We start from the raw sequence: 22,246 nt of genomic DNA, 5'->3' as shown, positions 1-22,246 counted from the left end.
GTGTAACTGGGGAAGATATTAGCTTCTAAATGTGACTTGTATAGTGCTGATGTAACTGGGTAAGATATTAGCTTCTAATTTCACTTGTATAATGAGGTGTAACTGGGGAAGATATTAGCTTCTAAATGTCACTTGTATAGTGCTGATGTAACTGGGTAAGATATTAGCTTCTAATTTCACTTGTATAATGAGGTGTAACTGGGGAAGATATTAGCTTCTAAATGTGACTTGTATAGTGCTGATGTAACTGGGTAAGATATTAGCTTCTAATTTCACTTGTATAATGAGGTGTAACTGGGGAAGATATTAGCTTCTAAATGTGACTTGTATAGTGCTGATGTAACTGGGTAAGATATTAGCTTCTAATTTCACTTGTATAATGAGGTGTAACTGGGGAAGATATTAGCTTCTAAATGTCACTTGTATAGTGCTGATGTAACTGGGTAAGATATTAGCTTCTAATTTCACTTGTATAATGAGGTGTAACTGGGGAAGATATTAGCTTCTAAATGTGACTTGTATAGTGCTGATGTAACTGGGTAAGATATTAGCTTCTAATTTCACTTGTATAATGAGGTGTAACTGGGGAAGATATTAGCTTCTAAATGTCACTTGTATAGTGCTGATGTAACTGGGTAAGATATTAGCTTCTAATTTCACTTGTATAATGAGGTGTAACTGGGGAAGATATTAGCTTCTAAATGTGACTTGTATAGTGCTGATGTAACTGGGTAAGATATTAGCTTCTAATTTCACTTGTATAATGAGGTGTAACTGGGGAAGATATTAGCTTCTAAATGTCACTTGTATAGTGCTGATGTAACTGGGTAAGATATTAGCTTCTAATTTCACTTGTATAATGAGGTGTAACTGGGGAAGATATTAGCTTCTAAATGTGACTTGTATAGTGCTGATGTAACTGGGTAAGATATTAGCTTCTAATTTCACTTGTATAATGAGGTGTAACTGGGGAAGATATTAGCTTCTAAATGTGACTTGTATAGTGCTGATGTAACTGGGTAAGATATTAGCTTCTAATTTCACTTGTATAATGAGGTGTAACTGGGGAAGATATTAGCTTCTAAATGTCACTTGTATAGTGCTGATGTAACTGGGTAAGATATTAGCTTCTAATTTCACTTGTATAATGAGGTGTAACTGGGGAAGATATTAGCTTCTAAATGTCACTTGTATAGTGCTGATGTAACTGGGTAAGATATTAGCTTCTAATTTCACTTGTATAATGAGGTGTAACTGGGGAAGATATTAGCTTCTAAATGTCACTTGTATAGTGCTGATGTAACTGGGTAAGATATTAGCTTCTAATTTCACTTGTATAATGAGGTGTAACTGGGGAAGATATTAGCTTCTAAATGTCACTTGTATAGTGCTGATGTAACTGGGTAAGATATTAGCTTCTAATTTCACTTGTATAATGAGGTGTAACTGGGGAAGATATTAGCTTCTAAATGTCACTTGTATAGTGCTGATGTAACTGGGTAAGATATTAGCTTCTAATTTCACTTGTATAATGAGGTGTAACTGGGGAAGATATTAGCTTCTAAATGTGACTTGTATAGTGCTGATGTAACTGGGTAAGATATTAGCTTCTAATTTCACTTGTATAATGAGGTGTAACTGGGGAAGATATTAGCTTCTAAATGTCACTTGTATAGTGCTGATGTAACTGGGTAAGATATTAGCTTCTAATTTCACTTGTATAATGAGGTGTAACTGGGGAAGATATTAGCTTCTAAATGTCACTTGTATAGTGCTGATGTAACTGGGTAAGATATTAGCTTCTAATTTCACTTGTATAATGAGGTGTAACTGGGGAAGATATTAGCTTCTAAATGTCACTTGTATAGTGCTGATGTAACTGGGTAAGATATTAGCTTCTAATTTCACTTGTATAATGAGGTGTAACTGGGGAAGATATTAGCTTCTAAATGTGACTTGTATAGTGCTGATGTAACTGGGTAAGATATTAGCTTCTAATTTCACTTGTATAATGAGGTGTAACTGGGGAAGATATTAGCTTCTAAATGTCACTTGTATAGTGCTGATGTAACTGGGTAAGATATTAGCTTCTAATTTCACTTGTATAATGAGGTGTAACTGGGGAAGATATTAGCTTCTAAATGTCACTTGTATAGTGCTGATGTAACTGGGTAAGATATTAGCTTCTAATTTCACTTGTATAATGAGGTGTAACTGGGGAAGATATTAGCTTCTAAATGTCACTTGTATAGTGCTGATGTAACTGGGTAAGATATTAGCTTCTAATTTCACTTGTATAATGAGGTGTAACTGGGGAAGATATTAGCTTCTAAATGTCACTTGTATAGTGCTGATGTAACTGGGTAAGATATTAGCTTCTAATTTCACTTGTATAATGAGGTGTAACTGGGGAAGATATTAGCTTCTAAATGTGACTTGTATAGTGCTGATGTAACTGGGTAAGATATTAGCTTCTAATTTCACTTGTATAATGAGGTGTAACTGGGGAAGATATTAGCTTCTAAATGTCACTTGTATAGTGCTGATGTAACTGGGTAAGATATTAGCTTCTAATTTCACTTGTATAATGAGGTGTAACTGGGAAGATATTAGCTTCTAAATGTCACTTGTATAGTGCTGATGTAACTGGGTAAGATATTAGCTTCTAATTTCACTTGTATAATGAGGTGTAACTGGGGAAGATATTAGCTTCTAAATGTCACTTGTATAGTGCTGATGTAACTGGGTAAGATATTAGCTTCTAATTTCACTTGTATAATGAGGTGTAACTGGGAAGATATTAGCTTCTAAATGTGACTTGTATAGTGCTGATGTAACTGGGTAAGATATTAGCTTCTAATTTCACTTGTATAATGAGGTGTAACTGGGGAAGATATTAGCTTCTAAATGTCACTTGTATAGTGCTGATGTAACTGGGTAAGATATTAGCTTCTAATTTCACTTGTATAATGAGGTGTAACTGGGGAAGATATTAGCTTCTAAATGTGACTTGTATAGTGCTGATGTAACTGGGTAAGATATTAGCTTCTAATTTCACTTGTATAATGAGGTGTAACTGGGGAAGATATTAGCTTCTAAATGTCACTTGTATAGTGCTGATGTAACTGGGTAAGATATTAGCTTCTAATTTCACTTGTATAATGAGGTGTAACTGGGGAAGATATTAGCTTCTAAATGTGACTTGTATAGTGCTGATGTAACTGGGTAAGATATTAGCTTCTAATTTCACTTGTATAATGAGGTGTAACTGGGGAAGATATTAGCTTCTAAATGTCACTTGTATAGTGCTGATGTAACTGGGTAAGATATTAGCTTCTAATTTCACTTGTATAATGAGGTGTAACTGGGGAAGATATTAGCTTCTAAATGTCACTTGTATAGTGCTGATGTAACTGGGTAAGATATTAGCTTCTAATTTCACTTGTATAATGAGGTGTAACTGGGGAAGATATTAGCTTCTAAATGTCACTTGTATAGTGCTGATGTAACTGGGTAAGATATTAGCTTCTAATTTCACTTGTATAATGAGGTGTAACTGGGGAAGATATTAGCTTCTAAATGTCACTTGTATAGTGCTGATGTAACTGGGTAAGATATTAGCTTCTAATTTCACTTGTATAATGAGGTGTAACTGGGGAAGATATTAGCTTCTAAATGTCACTTGTATAGTGCTGATGTAACTGGGTAAGATATTAGCTTCTAATTTCACTTGTATAATGAGGTGTAACTGGGGAAGATATTAGCTTCTAAATGTGACTTGTATAGTGCTGATGTAACTGGGTAAGATATTAGCTTCTAATTTCACTTGTATAATGAGGTGTAACTGGGGAAGATATTAGCTTCTAAATGTCACTTGTATAGTGCTGATGTAACTGGGTAAGATATTAGCTTCTAATTTCACTTGTATAATGAGGTGTAACTGGGGAAGATATTAGCTTCTAAATGTGACTTGTATAGTGCTGATGTAACTGGGTAAGATATTAGCTTCTAATTTCACTTGTATAATGAGGTGTAACTGGGGAAGATATTAGCTTCTAAATGTCACTTGTATAGTGCTGATGTAACTGGGTAAGATATTAGCTTCTAATTTCACTTGTATAATGAGGTGTAACTGGGGAAGATATTAGCTTCTAAATGTCACTTGTATAGTGCTGATGTAACTGGGTAAGATATTAGCTTCTAATTTCACTTGTATAATGAGGTGTAACTGGGGAAGATATTAGCTTCTAAATGTGACTTGTATAGTGCTGATGTAACTGGGTAAGATATTAGCTTCTAATTTCACTTGTATAATGAGGTGTAACTGGGGAAGATATTAGCTTCTAAATGTCACTTGTATAGTGCTGATGTAACTGGGTAAGATATTAGCTTCTAATTTCACTTGTATAATGAGGTGTAACTGGGGAAGATATTAGCTTCTAAATGTCACTTGTATAGTGCTGATGTAACTGGGTAAGATATTAGCTTCTAATTTCACTTGTATAATGAGGTGTAACTGGGGAAGATATTAGCTTCTAAATGTGACTTGTATAGTGCTGATGTAACTGGGTAAGATATTAGCTTCTAATTTCACTTGTATAATGAGGTGTAACTGGGGAAGATATTAGCTTCTAAATGTCACTTGTATAGTGCTGATGTAACTGGGTAAGATATTAGCTTCTAATTTCACTTGTATAATGAGGTGTAACTGGGGAAGATATTAGCTTCTAAATGTCACTTGTATAGTGCTGATGTAACTGGGTATGATATTAGCTTCTAATTTCACTTGTATAATGAGGTGTAACTGGGGAAGATATTAGCTTCTAAATGTCACTTGTATAGTGCTGATGTAACTGGGTAAGATATTAGCTTCTAATTTCACTTGTATAATGAGGTGTAACTGGGGAAGATATTAGCTTCTAAATGTGACTTGTATAGTGCTGATGTAACTGGGTAAGATATTAGCTTCTAATTTCACTTGTATAATGAGGTGTAACTGGGGAAGATATTAGCTTCTAAATGTCACTTGTATAGTGCTGATGTAACTGGGTAAGATATTAGCTTCTAATTTCACTTGTATAATGAGGTGTAACTGGGGAAGATATTAGCTTCTAAATGTCACTTGTATAGTGCTGATGTAACTGGGTAAGATATTAGCTTCTAATTTCACTTGTATAATGAGGTGTAACTGGGGAAGATATTAGCTTCTAAATGTCACTTGTATAGTGCTGATGTAACTGGGTAAGATATTAGCTTCTAATTTCACTTGTATAATGAGGTGTAACTGGGGAAGATATTAGCTTCTAAATGTCACTTGTATAGTGCTGATGTAACTGGGTAAGATATTAGCTTCTAATTTCACTTGTATAATGAGGTGTAACTGGGGAAGATATTAGCTTCTAAATGTCACTTGTATAGTGCTGATGTAACTGGGTAAGATATTAGCTTCTAATTTCACTTGTATAATGAGGTGTAACTGGGGAAGATATTAGCTTCTAAATGTCACTTGTATAGTGCTGATGTAACTGGGTAAGATATTAGCTTCTAATTTCACTTGTATAATGAGGTGTAACTGGGGAAGATATTAGCTTCTAAATGTCACTTGTATAGTGCTGATGTAACTGGGTAAGATATTAGCTTCTAATTTCACTTGTATAATGAGGTGTAACTGGGGAAGATATTAGCTTCTAAATGTCACTTGTATAGTGCTGATGTAACTGGGTAAGATATTAGCTTCTAATTTCACTTGTATAATGAGGTGTAACTGGGGAAGATATTAGCTTCTAAATGTGACTTGTATAGTGCTGATGTAACTGGGTAAGATATTAGCTTCTAATTTCACTTGTATAATGAGGTGTAACTGGGGAAGATATTAGCTTCTAAATGTCACTTGTATAGTGCTGATGTAACTGGGTAAGATATTAGCTTCTAATTTCACTTGTATAATGAGGTGTAACTGGGGAAGATATTAGCTTCTAAATGTCACTTGTATAGTGCTGATGTAACTGGGTAAGATATTAGCTTCTAATTTCACTTGTATAATGAGGTGTAACTGGGGAAGATATTAGCTTCTAAATGTGACTTGTATAGTGCTGATGTAACTGGGTAAGATATTAGCTTCTAATTTCACTTGTATAATGAGGTGTAACTGGGGAAGATATTAGCTTCTAAATGTCACTTGTATAGTGCTGATGTAACTGGGTAAGATATTAGCTTCTAATTTCACTTGTATAATGAGGTGTAACTAGGGAAGATATTAGCCTCTAAATGTCACTTGTATAGTGCTGATGTAACCGGGTAAGATAGCTTCTAAATGCCAATTGAATAATGAGGATATAATTTCAATGACCAAGATATTAGCTGCTAAATATCACTTGTAAAATAGAACCTTTCAGTAGCATGGAGGCTTAAATAACCGCTTGATTGTACAGATGGAATCGTGTTTAAGTTTCATACCTGTAACGCACAAAACTCCGACCGGAATATTTTAAAATTACTAATTTGGACATTTAGACATTTAATTTATGACATTTCAAACATTGTACTGCAAATGTCACTAAGACTTAGTAATGTTGGAAGCATGTGAAGAAGAGTGGTTACTACCATGTAGGTAAATTTGAAATATGTGAAGAATTGGAGGTCACTATCACGTAGCTAGGACTGAAGCATATATAGAAGGGGAGGTCACCACCACGTAAGTAGCTCGGACTCTTGTGAAGAATGGCGGGTCACTAACATGTAGGTAGGTCTGAAGCATGTGAGGAAGGGAAAGTTACTACCACGTAGGTAGGTCTGAAGCACGTGAAGAATGGAAGGTCTCTAGCATGTAAGTAGGTCTGAAACATGTGAAGAAGGAAAATTACTACCACACGTAGTAGATCCACACTGAAGAATAACTTCTAGATCCCACTTGGACAACATAGAAGCAGCTGAGTTAGATATTACTTTCTAATCGTCGCTTGTATAATACGGATGCACCTGGGAAAAGGCCTTAATATCGCGTTTGCGTTTTGCTTAGTCGAACAATGCAAATGGATAAGGTATTAGTGATAAATACACGTTTATAACTTGCTGAATTTAGTAATTTCTTATTGACTCTAGTGTATGGCGTTTAGGGCACGCTTTTAAATTCGACACGGAGATAGAAGAAACCAAGAAAAGAATGAGGAGAAATGCGTAGTAAGCGTTTGTCAGTGTATGAGTAATTCTCAATCCACGAGTGCTATATATCTACTGTGCCAGCGACATTCTTGTTTATCTGCCACAATTGCATTTGTCAATGATGACAGTAATGCTTTGGTCATAGAGCACTAATCTCTGGTGTGTGGGGTCCTTGGTTCGACCTGAGCTCGTTCCAAGTGATGTTTGTGATGGACAAACACATTGTACGTGGATTTTTCCCTTTCCTCCAACTTTCTTTATTCCACAATTTCGATCATTATTATCATAATTGTTCCCTTAACTTTGATATAAAATCATGGGACATTAAACTAAAAAAAAAAAAAAAAAAAAGTCGGCGAGGGGATTTCTTCGTCTGTGCCGCTAGCAATAACTAATTAATTAAGTCGATAGAGGATTGGGGTAAGAAAATCAGCAAATAAATAGCAGGTTAAGGTAAAGTAAACCAATATAACGATTATGGTTAATTAACGAATATATTAACCCTGTCTACACACAGAATATTAAACGTTGGGTGGCGACTTATCCTTTGCTGACTAAATGCCAGAGTGTTTAGTATTATTGTTAGATTAGTTATATCGTTAATTACTTTGAAGCAAGTTAATATGGTGTATTATTATTGCTACTTTGAATTATTTCCATGAGTATTGTATATAATTTCTAAGAAAAAATAGATACTGGGATAGTTCACCATTTACTAATGTTTTGATGTAAAGTCATAATCCTTTTTAAAGGCATTTCGTGATAATGTTTGAACAATTCGTTTATTTCTTAATAACTCAGATAGGAGAAATACACCTATGTAATTTCTAATAGGCTGCCAGCTCGACGTTGACATTAGGACCTTACTTAAAAATAGCCCTTGTATTAAGAATTAACGCAAAGTACTGACATGATTGTCTCTTATATTTAAATAAATAGGACTGCACACACAATTGTCTTCTTTGTAGATCGAAGTCTCAACATTTTAACGTCTGGCCTAATACGCGCACGAATCACTAACTGCTTACTATCGTTCAATACAACACTATTATAGCGGAAGGCAGTCGCAATACACAAATAGTTTTACAAAGTCAAAATTTCGTATGTTTCCACTATTTTGATAACTTTCTGTACGTTCCCAAACCTGCATGAAACTATGGATTTTTAACATTTTCTTAACAGGTGACACCTTTCCATAAGAATTAGCTACGTCCTAATTTATCATATAATTATCTCTGTTTGTATGATTATAAATCAGATGTGTTACACGTAAATATCCTACTTATACAAATTGACAATCTTCAATTGAGGAGTTCTATGTAATAAGGGCCCATAACGGGAAACCATGTTTAACTTTTGTGCATGTGCACCCTGTAAGAGAAGTATGGATTTCCTCTGTGTTCTACAAAATACAAGCAAACTAAAAGTTCGTTTCACTATAACATAAATATGAATGCTTTTAGAATGCTTTTATACGCTTTTTATAATATGAATATGAATATTTTTATACGCTCTTTATAATATGAATATGAATGCTTTTATAGCTCTTTATAATATGAATATGAATGCTGTTATAGGCTCTTTATAATATGAATATGAATGTTTTATAGGCTCTATAATATGAATATGAATGCTTTTATAGGCTCTTTATAATATGAATATGAATACTTTTATAGACTCTTTATAATATGAATATGGATATTTTTATAGGCTCTTTAGAATATGAATATGAATGCTTTTATAGGATTTTTATAAGATGAATATGAATACTTTTATAGGCTCTTTATAATATGAATAAGAATGCTTTTATAGACTTTTTTTTTTTTTAGGGAGAACTACTTTTTAGGATTCTCGTGTAAATGAAAAAAGAAAAGTAATTACAAAGTAAGGAACACAGATAAAGTAAAAAGAAAAATGTGTGTAATAATTAGGGATGGGCAAAACCGGTTTTTATAAAAACCGAAAACCGGTTTCTATAAAAACCGAAACCCGAAAACCGACATTTCGGTTTTCTCCAAACCGGTTCGGTTTTTCACCGAAACTGGTTTCGGTGAAAACTTTTCGAAATCACATAAAACTATTTTTGTGGAAATGGATTCGATTTCCGGAGAACAACGAAACACCATTCTGGTCAGAAATAGAACAAATTTTGGAGAAAAAAACGGAATCGGTTTAGAAGAAAACCGGATCATGTGAAAAACCGAACCGGTTTTGCTGAAAATCGATAACCGGTTTCGGAGAAAACCGAACCGGTTTTGAAGAAAACCGAAACCGGTTTTTTGGAAATTTTCAAAAAACGGTTTCGGTTTTCCTAAAAACCGAAAACCGAAAAACCGGTTTTTGTGCCCACCACTAGTAATAATTATATATTGAAGTAGTCCATGTATTATGTAGAAACTGGACAAATAACAATCCTCGGCACTGGAAACAGTCTATGCATAATGTATAGCTGGTAAAATCTACTCGTGAAGAACATCCTCTGTATCCCTGATGTATAGGTTGATGGAACATTCCCTCGTACCAAGCAACAGCATTTTGATCCGAAAAGCAGACTAACTCCATACGCCTCGTTCTTTAGCTGCGGGTTCGGCTGCGGTGGTTGACATCCTAACATAGTATCTACAAGATTTACGTCCTTGTGCGATCGAGTAAAGTACTTACTTGGCATGTACGCACCAGTATATGCATCAGCAGCTAAAATTTCACCCGATGGTTTGAAACAAAGTACACAGGACTGAATCTTGAAAGGATATCGAGTTGCTGATGGTTTACTTTTCATTACAGTTGTGAATCCATTCTTCTAGTGTTTGATAACAAGTCTCCAATATTTTATCTTAAAAGGATAGGGGTATTTTCGAATTGCTTTCAGCACTTCTACGTACTTGTCAAAAATAAGCACTTTTTCTTCCTTGGCCACTTTCAGGCGGCACAAACTAACATTCCTACCACACTAGTTGAAAGAGTGATCTCGGATAAGAAATATACGGTATGTTTCACTGTTATACCTAATTTAATGACAAACCAAGAGCAAAATTTTACCATTAGCATATTTTACTGTCTCTTCTGTTTTTTGAGATTATTCTCGAATTCGTGCTAGCACACTGTGATATGTTCAATGCTGTTCAAACAAATTACTTCACCAACATAACTGCAGCATATACTTGCTTTCCTCTCACGACAACCTCTATTACTTCACTATAGCAACGTCAAGACTTGGGATATCGGAATAAAATTTTGCAGGTATATAGAATTAATACCGAAGAATTTAAAAATGAAATCTCCCTAAAAGGGGTCTATGCCGGTATGGGCCCCTATTATATAGAACTCCTCAATTAATAATACTAGCATTTGATTCTTTTATGGAAGCTCGTTTCAAGAGTTACTTCAAATTTGATTAGATTACCGTTTATCTGAGTTATGACTTGGTGGGATATCTCAAACATTAAATGAAAACTAATTATTAATGTTTGGTAAGAAGATATTTGTATGTTTACTGAAGTATCGCATTCAGTTATGTTAAGCGTGAATTATTAATTGCTATTACCATGCTGCCTTTGCTTATTTTCTCTTAAGAGACAGAAACATATATGCCTACATAACAGTAGGATGCCTGAATGGATTATAGTATTTCATGCACTCAAAAGGCACATTAATCTAATCACTCTTCCGTTACTTCAGAACAAATGGAAACAAAAATTTCATTTACCGTTTTAAAAACCAGGTAGTCAAGTATTGTAAACACATCATAATCTAATTGATCAAACGTGTTATTTTGAAGTTTCATCTTCAACATTTTTTAAATGAATGTTTACCTAATTACCTAGGTAAAATTCATTAGGGTAAGGGGGTACAATTTCGAACAGGTACAATTCTGAACACTATAAGCTTTTGCACCATTTTTCGAAATACAACAGTTTCCAACACTAAGTGAAGAATATGGCGTTGACATTGATTCCTGTGCTTGTTTGTTTCTGATAGAGTTGTGTGTTTAGGTGTTTGTTGAGGCCGTACAGAAATTATTCTTCAAGTAAAGGTATGTATATCAACCATAGAAAATGTCGTACTATAAAATAGCTCATTGTTTGACGTTGTATTGTTGCTTTAAATTGCGAAATGTTGGTTGTTAGTTTACTGTAGTATGTTGCACGGTCCATGATGGAAACAAGCATGGTACACCAGATGCCATCTACGAACAGCATTTGTAACTGTTTAGTCGCAGATAAAGTATAGCGAAAGGTACAATTTCGAACATCAATAAGGGACAATTCTGAACACTAGGGTGAAGGTACATATCAGCCAATTTTGCTAGCATTCTTAGTGTGCTTTTCGTGTTTTGTCATCACACATGCCACGACGGAAAACTGAAAAGAAGAAGCGTCTTTTGTGGGATCTTTCTAATATGGCAACAGCAATGAAGAACATCTTATGGGGTGATATCGTTAAGAGGAGCATCGGCATTGTATCACATTCCACTAGGCACTCTTCATGACCGTGTAGGCAAGGAAAAACAGATTGGACTTACTCCACGGGTGACAGGCAAAATTGGACATCCCACAGTACTATCGGAAGAAACGGAGAAGACTTTGGTGAATAGGATAGTGTATTTTGAGAACAGAGGATTAAGACTTACACCCTTGCAAGTAAAACGTGCTGCTTTTGATGTGGCTGTGGTCTGTGGAGTTTGGCACCCATTGAATCCAGATGTGAAGATAGCTGGTGATGACTGGTTCAAGCCCTTTATGAAAAGGCACCCAAACATAAGTTTGAGGAAACCAGAAGGACTATCGAGAGCTAGAGCTGCAGGTATGAATGAAGAAAGAGTGAGGAACTACTTTAGAATTCTGAAAGGTGTACTGAATGACTTTAATTTGTTTGATAAGCCTCAATGCATATACAACATGGATGAGACAGGGATTCCTTTGAATAACAGACCCATGAAAATAGTAAGTCAAAAAGGAAAGCGTGAGATCGTGTCACTAACCAATGTTCAAAAAGAGGAAAACGTGACAGTCGTTGCTTGTTGCAATGCTTCTGACTCTTACTTTCCACCGATGATCATTTTTAAAGGTGTCAGAATTCAATGATGGTTTGCCACCTTGCACAGTTGTGGAGTTGAGCGAGTCTGGATACATCAACGAGAGGCTTTTCTTTAGGTGGTTGAAACATTTTTGTACATACAAAACTCCTGGTAAAGTTTTGCTTATACTGGACAATGCCTTGTAATTCTGCCAGGAGAATGGATCGAGCTCGTGGGTTTACCACCTCATAGTACGCACGTTCTTCAACCTTCAGATAGAACTTTGTTCAAGTCTCTGAAGGGACACTACCACAGAAAAGCAACAAACTGGCAACATCGCCATTCCAACGAGGCTCTGTCGAAGCTCAGATTTAATCCTCTCTTTTGCGAGGCTTGGAACGAGGCAGCTCCTGTTGGCTCGGCCATAAAAGGTTTTGCGTGTACTGGAATCATGCCCTTTTCGAACGACATTGTTGCAAAGTCCAAATTTGCTCCTTCCCTCCTGTTCGTATCGTCTTCGGAAGAAAAAATCAGTCTAGGAGCAACACTAAAAACTAATTACATTTGTGCACCAGGAACATCGAAAATTGATGATTCACCTACGTCGCAAGATCAAGATAGACCCACTATTATCTCACCTACACCAAATACCGCAGGTTCTCCTATGTCACAAGACGGAGACAGACCTACCATTCTCTTACCTACACCAAAACCCTCCGATTCTCCGGAAAATGTTTTGGTTCGTAACATCCTCAAAATCCCTGAAAAGAAACCTTCTACACGTAAAAGAAAACTCCTAACCTCGCTCCATCTTACAAGCAACGCTCACGTTGTTGAAGTACAGGCTAAGAAATCCTGCGTTGTTAACCGGACTACTGCAGAAAAGAAGCTTCAAGTTACAAGACAGCCGCAAAGAAGTAGGGCATTAACTCCAACAAATGAGGATATATGCGGTTTTTGCCAGTTGAGCTATTACAGTGAAGAGTCCCTCGTGAAAGGCGACTGGATACGATGCCAGTCTTGCCAAGTGTGGTATAATGAAGTGTGTGTAGGTGCACAAGGTAAGAAACAATTTATTTGTGGAAAATGTATGTGATCGAAATTGTACCTACCAGTGTTCAGAATTGTACCTCATGTGGTACAAATCTGAACGTTTCTGTGCTAACAAAAAAATTGTGTTTATGAACATTGTAACAGAGCTTTTCTCTTAAAATTTCTGTAACGCAACACATAGATTACAAACTTTGTATTTACAAAAAATTATCCTGTTCTTACGTCTAATTTGTTCAAAAATAAAAAAAGTTTCTAAAGTGTTCGAAATTGTACCCTCTTACCCTATATCTCATATTCATATTGGCTAGATTTTCATCTAAGTCATCAAAGTGAAGCAATTTCTTTAGCGAAAATTGTTCATATTAGTTTCTTAGGATCACTTCAGTGGACGTTATAAGATTGTAATGTCATTAGGATCACGCTAGTGGACCTTATAAGATTGAAATGTTATTAGGATCACGTAGTGGATCTTATAAGATTGTAATATTGTTAAGATTACGCTAGTGGACCTTATAAGATTGTAATATTGTTAGAATCACGCTAGTAGACATTATAAGAGGGTAATGTTATTAGGAAGATGCTAGTAGACATTATAAGATGGTAATGTTATTAGGAAGATGCTAGTAGGCATTATAAGATTGTAATGTTATTAGGATCACGTTAGTAGATCTTATAAGATTGCAATGTTATTAGAATTACGCTAGTAGGCATTATAAGATTGTAATGTTATTAGGGTCACGCTAGTAGATCTTATAAGATTGCAATGTTATTAGAATTACGCTAGTAGGCATTATAAGATTATAATGCTATTAGGATCACTCTAGTAGCAATTAGAAGATTGTAATGTTACGCTAGTAGGCATTATGAGATTGTAATGTCATTAGAATGACGCTGGTAGACAGTATAATATTGTACTGTTATTCGGAATACGCTAGTGATCATTATAAGAATATAATGTTATTAGAATCACGGTAATAGGCATTATAAGGTTGTAATGTTATTAGGATCACGCTAGTAGGCATTATAAGATTGTATTGTTATTAGGATTACGCTAGTAGGCATTATAAGATTATAATGCTATTAGGATCACTCTAGTAGCAATTAGAAGATTGTAATGTTACGCTAGTAGGCATTATGAGATTGTAATGTCATTAGAATGACCCTGGTAGACAGTATAATATTGTACTGTTATTCGGAATACGCTAGTGATCATTATAAGAATATAATGTTATTAGAATCACGATAATAGGCATTATAAGATTGTAATGTTATTAGGATCACGCTAGTAGGTATTATAAGATTGCAATATTATTACAATTACGCTAGTAGGCATTATAAGATTATAATGGTATTACGATCACTCTAGTAGCAATTAGAAGATTGTAATGTTACGCTAGTAGGCATTATGAGATAGTAATGTCATTAGAATGACGCTGTTAGACAGTATAATATTATACTGTTATTCGGAATACGCTAGTGGTCATTATAAGAATCTAATGTTATTAGAATCATGGTAATAGGCAATATAAGATTGCAATGTTATTAGAATCACGCTAGTAGGCATTATACAATTATAATGTTATTAGAATAACGCTAGCAAACCTTATAATATTGCAATGTTATTAGGACTACGCTAAGCTAGTAATCATTATAATTTGTAGTGTTATTAGGATCATACTAATTTCTAACATAAGATTGTAATATTATTATAATCACGCTAGTAGGCATTATAAGATTGTAATGTTATTAAGATCACGCTAATAGGCATTATAAGATTATAATATTATTAGGATAACGTTAGTAGGTATTATACGATTGTAATGTTATTAGGAACACGCTAATTGACTGTATAGGATTGAATGGTAGTATCGTAGTAGTCCCTTACTCCACACGATAACTCTTTATCAAAAGCAAAGTTTTGAATTCTGATTTTTTTAGGTAAGAGTTAGCTAGAGTGTACGAGTACGTTAATGAAGTCAATCGTTACCACTTTAATGGGTAATCTGATTTTAAGAGTGCCTATATCCATATCCCTTATATGGAAATATATATGCTGGGGTTAGATTTTCGGTTAGAATGAAAGGTAAAATATTTTGAGTTTTTTGTTAAAATTATACCTTAAAAAATAATGAGGTCGAAACCTCACATATTTGGATTTTGAGAACCTATACGCATCACATTCTTGGGATATGAGGCAATATATAAAACCTAGATTATTGCGTGTCCTTTTCCGTGACATCAGTCTCATGACACTTTTTTCAAAACGAGACATTTTCACCTCTTGTCTCGTTGCATCCTTATTAGGACTTACGTTTAAAAAAGATTTCGTACCACTATTCAGCACCACCACAGTTGCTGTCTGATATTGTCTTACGTTTTCAAGAATGTTCTCGAAGTCTCTAAACAGTGTGTAAACACATATAAGACTTTGCTCTTCCGCTCAAGACAATATTGATACATCTCTGTAAAAGTTTATAAGAAAACTGAAAGAGAGCAGTTTATATTTATAGTTACATGAGCTTTGCAACTATATTCACTAACATTGATCATATGGCAGGGAGTTCTTATCTGCATCAATTATTTCTTCTCGTATTGTCGACAACTGGTTGGAGCACTTGACAACTACTTGTAGTCTACTTCCATAATAGTTACAAATTTCTCTACTTAACAAAGTTTAACTGAATTTTCTTAAACCCCTTGGGTGCAAGTGACGGAGGACTAGAAAGAGAAGAATTTGTATTTAACAAAATAGAAACTGTTTCGAGAAAAGAAACAAATATGAGCTTGGTGATGGTGCATACAATAGAATTTAAATAAAAATGTCGAGTACACACACAGTGTTTTGTAAAATGTTCCGAATATGTTTTAAATCCTGCTATAAGACGTTAAAATATCATGTATTGTCTTATTTTGTTACAAGTGTACCTAGAGTACGTAATAATTAAAAAAGAAAGATATTTTTTGTCTTACTTTATATGCCTTTAAGTAGTGCTTAATTAAGTTGAAGTTCTATTAGGTAATAATAATTCTCAACTTACTTTGAACAGTGATTTTGTTTATTATTTTTGAGAGTCAGTAGAAACTGAATATTGCAGTAATAATAGCTAGAATGTAAAACTTGAATCAACAAGTATATATTTTGTAGTATTCAAATAATATTTGGAAAAGAAGAATGCACCTGTGTGAGCGTATATATCTTTCATATTGCAACCACTGCTTCCCCAAGTCTTCGACCACTACTACTGTTAAATGTTTTTATCTGAAACTTTGTTACTTCAGCAGCGCAAGATGAAACCTCATCATAACAGTTTGAGTTGACGCTATTTTAACTTCATTTTTACAGATGTTTTCATGATAGCAGTTCAAGATGGAAGTCTTTGGTCAATCAATGGACTATTTAAATAATGTCACTCGACAGTTGATTCATAAAAATATGTTTCTTTCTTTTTCTCCATTCTTTTCTTAATGTTAGAAGTTGCTCTTAGGTTTACTGTTTTAAATTTGACAAAATTTGATGGGCTAAACGGGATATGATTGTGAAATTCTTTTTTGTATTTGATTTAGAAAAGGCTTTTGATAGAGTGAGCTGAGAATTATTAATGATGGATTGAAAAAAATAATTGTATATATTATTAATCTGTAAAAAAAAGTCATTTTTAATAAACCCTTAAAAATGATTTCCTAATTAGTAAATTTGTCCATTGAGTTACACAGTTTTTTTTATTTCTGCCAATATTTAAGTGACACTATATTTTTTCCTGATAAAAATATGAAAAATCAAAAGTTATTTGAGTAAAATTTGTTTTATCATTCTCTTTTTCATTCAGGCTTTTCCTTTCAGTTTAGCTTTGAAATCAAACTTAGTATTGTGTTTCCTTGAAAATAAGACCTAAGCAGATAATAAGTCCTAACATAATTTTTCAGATTGCTTGGAAGATAAGCCCTATTATTAAAAACGTACTCCGGTAATTTAGTAGCTGCAGGACTGCTTAATGTATGTAAGGATTTCTATTTATACATACACAGAGTATGGGTAAAAATATTCATGTAAGACCTCGTTTTAATTTTGGAGAGACGTTACATTTTAAAAGTAAACAAAACTCAACTTACTGAAGTGCGATTGTAGATTTCATTGGATATTTTAAAAATGATTTCTTTTTAATGGGCAATTTCATTCCCATCATAAGATGGGCGGGCCCTAGAAGGTAACGCCTTCTCTGGGACCATGACCATTTATTTATTGGTAATATCGTTGGAAGATGGGTATCAGGATTTATGTATTAATATATTTATCTAGTTAAGCATGTAAAAGATGATAACTGAACATAGTATGTAATTTATGTGATATATTAAAATTTGTTACCTCATTACTACCGATTTGTTTCAAATTTGCATTCATTCAGATTTTACTTTGTGCGTACACAAAACCCAATATAAATAATAAACTATTTATCAGTCGACAGATGTACTGCTTTACTGATAAAGTAAATAACATAAACATAACATAACATAAAGCATTTCATTCCCATCATACGACGGGCGGGCCGTAGACGGTTACGCCGTCTCTGTGGCCAGAGTAATTACAAAACTGTTGAAACAGAATAAGATTGATGGTTAATAGGATGTGATTGAAGCTGGAGGAGGAAATGATAATATAGTGGTAACAAAATGCTTCTATTTCGAGGATTTTTAAGTTATTAGCATTATAATAAACCTCCATTGATCCCTTACATGTCTTGTAAAATAGCGGCCTAAAATACTTTATTCTATGTTAGTGACCACATTTCAATTTTAAAACAATGCACCACAAATTGATTTTATTAAACATATTTAAACTCTATATTTGCCTGACACCTATTAAGGCTTAGAAACTCATTATACTGTATATTTTTACCAATTGTATTATCAAATGCTGAAACAAATCTTCAATTATGTGCTTATTCACCTTTACTAACATGTCTGCTCACTAGGGGCGCATCCCCAACGTGTACGTTAACATATAGTTACGAGTGAATACCTATATCTCAGATTTTGAGTACAGTTATATTTTTGCTGTAACTTTATTACACTGTTACGATAGTATTTGAAAGTTAAAGAACATATTAATGTCGATTCATGGTCGGAAACAAGAAATATTAAATCAGAAATAATTATGTAATTATAACGTCAAAAGAAAAACTATAGTCCCTCAGAGTATAAACACTACTTCATTCGCTCGTTTATAATTGTCAACGATAAAAAAAAGTGACTCATTTCTTTTATCTTGTGAAAAGTTTACTATATTTTAATTATTGCAGATATGGTATTCTCGAGAATTTCGCCAATGGGAATGGTTTGACGACTGAAGGAATTGAGGAAGTATCTCAAGACAATGTTGCTGTCAATGGCGCTGCAGGTAACATATCTTTAGAGAACTAAGACTTTATTTTAAGAGCTGTTCAAACTGTACTTTATTGTTATTATTATTATTATTATTATTATTATTATTATTACTATTATTATTATTAATCTATGTTTATTAGGTAGGGCGGAGATTTAGGGTTTACTCGAGCAGACAGTTGTACCAAATATAAAATTTATAGATAAAATACGATGTGAAACATTTCTCGTGAAGGAATGAGAGTGTGAATATAAGTAATTATTGTCAGTGCACAGCATATTGAAATTAATTTTGAGTGACAGTGGAAGTGTTATATATGCAAGTGTGCTCTTCAACCATCCTCGTTTATGCGTATACCCCCCCTTGCTAATGTATCTGCTTCCTACGGACGCACATCCACGTTACCACTAGGGCCCCTCCGGCTTTTCTCAGCAACCAGAGAAGTTCCTATTAAAACCACGTGTTAGCACTTTTTACCAAAAAATCACAGAAGTTCCTATGAAAACCACGTGTTAGAACTTTTTGCCCAGAAACCACAGAGGTTCCTATGAAAACCACGTGTTTTAATTTTTTCCCAGAAGCCACAGAAGTTACTGTGAAAACCACGTGTTAGCACTTTTTACCCAAAAATCACGGAAGTTCGTGTGAAAACCATGTGTTAGAACTCTTTGCCCAGAAACCACAGAGGTTTCTATGAAAACCACGTGTTTTAATTATTGCCCAGAATCCACAGAAGTTCCTGTGAAAAGCACGTATTAGCACTTTTTACCCAGCAACCACAGAAGTTCCTGTAAAAACCATGTGTTAGAACTTATTGCCCAGAAACCACAGAAGTTCCTATAAAAAACACATGTTTTAATTTTTGCCCAGAAGCGACAGAAGTTCTGAGAAAAGCACGTGTTAGCATTTTTTACCCAAAAATCATGGAAATTCCCGTGAAAATGACGTGTTAGAACTTTTTGCCCAGAAACCACTGAAGTTCCTATGAAAACCATGTGTTTTAATTTTTGCCCAGAAGACACAGAAGTTTCTGCGTATAGCACGTGTTAGCATTTTTTACTCAGAAATCACAGAAGTTCCTGTGAAAACCACGTGTTAGAACCTTTTGCCCAGAAACCACAGAGGTTCCTATGAAAACCACGTGCTTTAATTTTTGCCCAGAAGCCACAGAAGTTCCTGTCAAAAGCACGTGTTAGCACTTTTTACCCAGCAATCGCAGAAGTTCCTGTGAAAAGCACGTGTTAGAACTTTTTGCCCAGAGAGCAAAGTTTTTTTGAGACAAGACTACGGTTTTGCCAAAAACCTGACAAAATGTCATCGAATAAAATGTATGGTTCTACACTGCCATTTTCAAATAACAATAAATATGTTCTCAATTTTGAACTCCAAAGGCTCAATAGTTTTTATTCACTCTGATATTGGTCACTTTGTCTAACTAACTGAACGTAACCTGATCTAATCCGAGGTACACTTACCGAAGTTAAATTAACTTAAAATACGTTTTAATAAATGAAGGTACGAACTAATGTACCGTATATAACTTACTATGAAATCAATACTTATCTACATCTTTGTGTTGCCTTAAAGTAAATTTAAGAAATGAAATGTATGGTCGCTTATCAAATATTCTCCTTAAGTTTAGGAGTTTATTTATTCCGAAAAACACTACATTTGTAACGGTCTTCTGTTGGCAAACCTATAGCAAACATGAGCATTTAATATTTTATACTATGTTCCGAACTTTTTTTTTTTTTTTTTAAAATAATGGTAAATGTTCTTCATATTATGGTCATCAGTAAGATGTTAATTAGAGTGAACTGAAAAAAAAATGCATCTCAGGTGATAGTAAGAAGTATTAGAACCAGTGATGGGCAAACTATTTTTTAGAAGAGGTCCAAGGAAATTTGAAAGAAACTTCAGGCATGCTTATATAATTTATTAAAAGGAGGTTAGTATGGCAAGAATTTTATAAATGCTTATATAATTTATTAAAATTCTTGTAATACTAACTCTTTTTATGATTGAAGTTTGTCATAGTCTGCTACGGAATGGAATGTACTAATTCTCAGAAGTAACATAAATACTCATCTGTCACTCTGTTCTGACAGAGCTCTTTCGAAGTAAACCCTATTCTTCTTTTCAACCGTGAGATTAGGAATCCTATGATGCAAGATTTTTTTAAAGGGAACTGCATCTGTCCTGTAGGTAGTAATTTGCAAAATACAGTACTGCGCCATTCGTGATATGACAATTTAAATAATAATTAAGCCTGTCATTATCTTCATATAAGGGGCCCATAAACACTTGCATGACCAATTTGCATGAAAGATCTGTTTCATCGTGCATGTTGGAAGAATGTTTTGTCCACACATGTACCAACTTGCTGTCCAACTTACTAGAAGAATGAATCACAGGAAAGAGTCACGTGATTTCTTTCACTGTCGTGATTGACGGATCTAAATATAAAACAACCAACTTATATGAACGAACACATGCACACTAAACATGCATGAAGAACAGAAAAAGCATCATGCATGTTTTCAGAAGATTTTGAAAACTTTCAATATGCATAAAACGAGGCCATACACGATCAACTTGCCTATGATTTTTATAATTTTTCGTGCATGTTGCAAGGTTTCGTCATGCATGTGTCTGCGTGTATGGGCCCCTTAAATACTTTGCAATTAATGACAGGTCATTTTCTGCGAACTAATAAGCTTATATGCTTCACGGTCGTCAGTAAATCTCTACGTATTCACGCAGAAATTTTCTGTTTTAATACCGGCCATCAACCATACCGCAATCGTGCTTTCTTGCACGTCACTCATGATACAGTTCCTTTTCAAACAACGTCAAAACTAGTTTCTCTTCCTCCTTCTAATTACCTCTAAAGTTGTTCGTTTTTCCCTCACTATTTCTAATACTTAGCATTCGTTTTTTAACATTGTTTTAATATTGTCAATAAAGGATAGTTATAAGTAATATATCCGAGTAAAAATATTGTAGTAAACCCAGCATGAAAGGTGAGTTGAGACAGGTCGTATCTGCTGCAAAGTACAGATGCCGAATACACAATTCCTACACCACTCCATAAAACTTCCAACCTATCCTGAGTATAAAATCTTGTTTATAAAAAGAAAAATTAAGCAACTTCACCAAAGCGCTAAAAGCATGAAAATACTCATAGAAAGGGCCAAAAAGCAGAAAATAATAATAATAAAGAGCTTAAGAGCACAAAGTAATTAATAATTATTATCTGTAAAAATTTTGAAGTCTATGCCAAATCTAACAAAGTAACATCTCGTTATATTATCATCGAAACTAATTTCATATTGGGTATTTTTGTTTGGTTTGGCACAGACTTCAAACTTTTTTTATAGATAATAATTATTAATTATTTTGTGCTTTTAAGCGCTTTATTATTGTTATGTTTGCTTTTAGCGTTTTCAATATTTTCTGCTTTTAGCACTTTGTTGAAGTCGGTTAATATTGTTTTGTTAAGAGAATTGTTTATTGTTTAGTTCCTAGTGCGTTTTTGAAGTTTATATGAAACCACAAGGAAAACGTGTTCTTTAAAGAATTATCAAAATTGGTGCAACTTTGTTGAAGTTGTGAGTAATCATACATAAAAGAAT

At 34.1% G+C, this 22,246-nt stretch overlaps 1 protein-coding gene across 1 annotated transcript in view; it reads left to right on the top strand.

The window, feature by feature from the left end:
* The window catches only part of LOC145671505 (KH domain-containing, RNA-binding, signal transduction-associated protein 2-like), a gene marked incomplete in the record, with an annotated part of 536,966 nt that overhangs the window by 479,459 nt on the left and 35,261 nt on the right, over nucleotides 1–22,246 (top strand). The window contains 1 exon segment of the mRNA XM_081740697.1: nucleotides 18,529–18,626. Within this exon segment, the coding sequence (XP_081596823.1) occupies nucleotides 18,529–18,626 (98 nt within the window).

Source organism: Thermobia domestica, chromosome 2, assembly GCF_964235325.1.
Source record: "Thermobia domestica chromosome 2, izTheDome1.hap1.1, whole genome shotgun sequence".
Classification (NCBI taxonomy): Eukaryota; Metazoa; Arthropoda; class Insecta; order Zygentoma; family Lepismatidae; genus Thermobia; species Thermobia domestica.
Note: the sequence above shows the minus strand (reverse complement) of the source record. Positions and strands in the feature narration are given on the sequence as shown.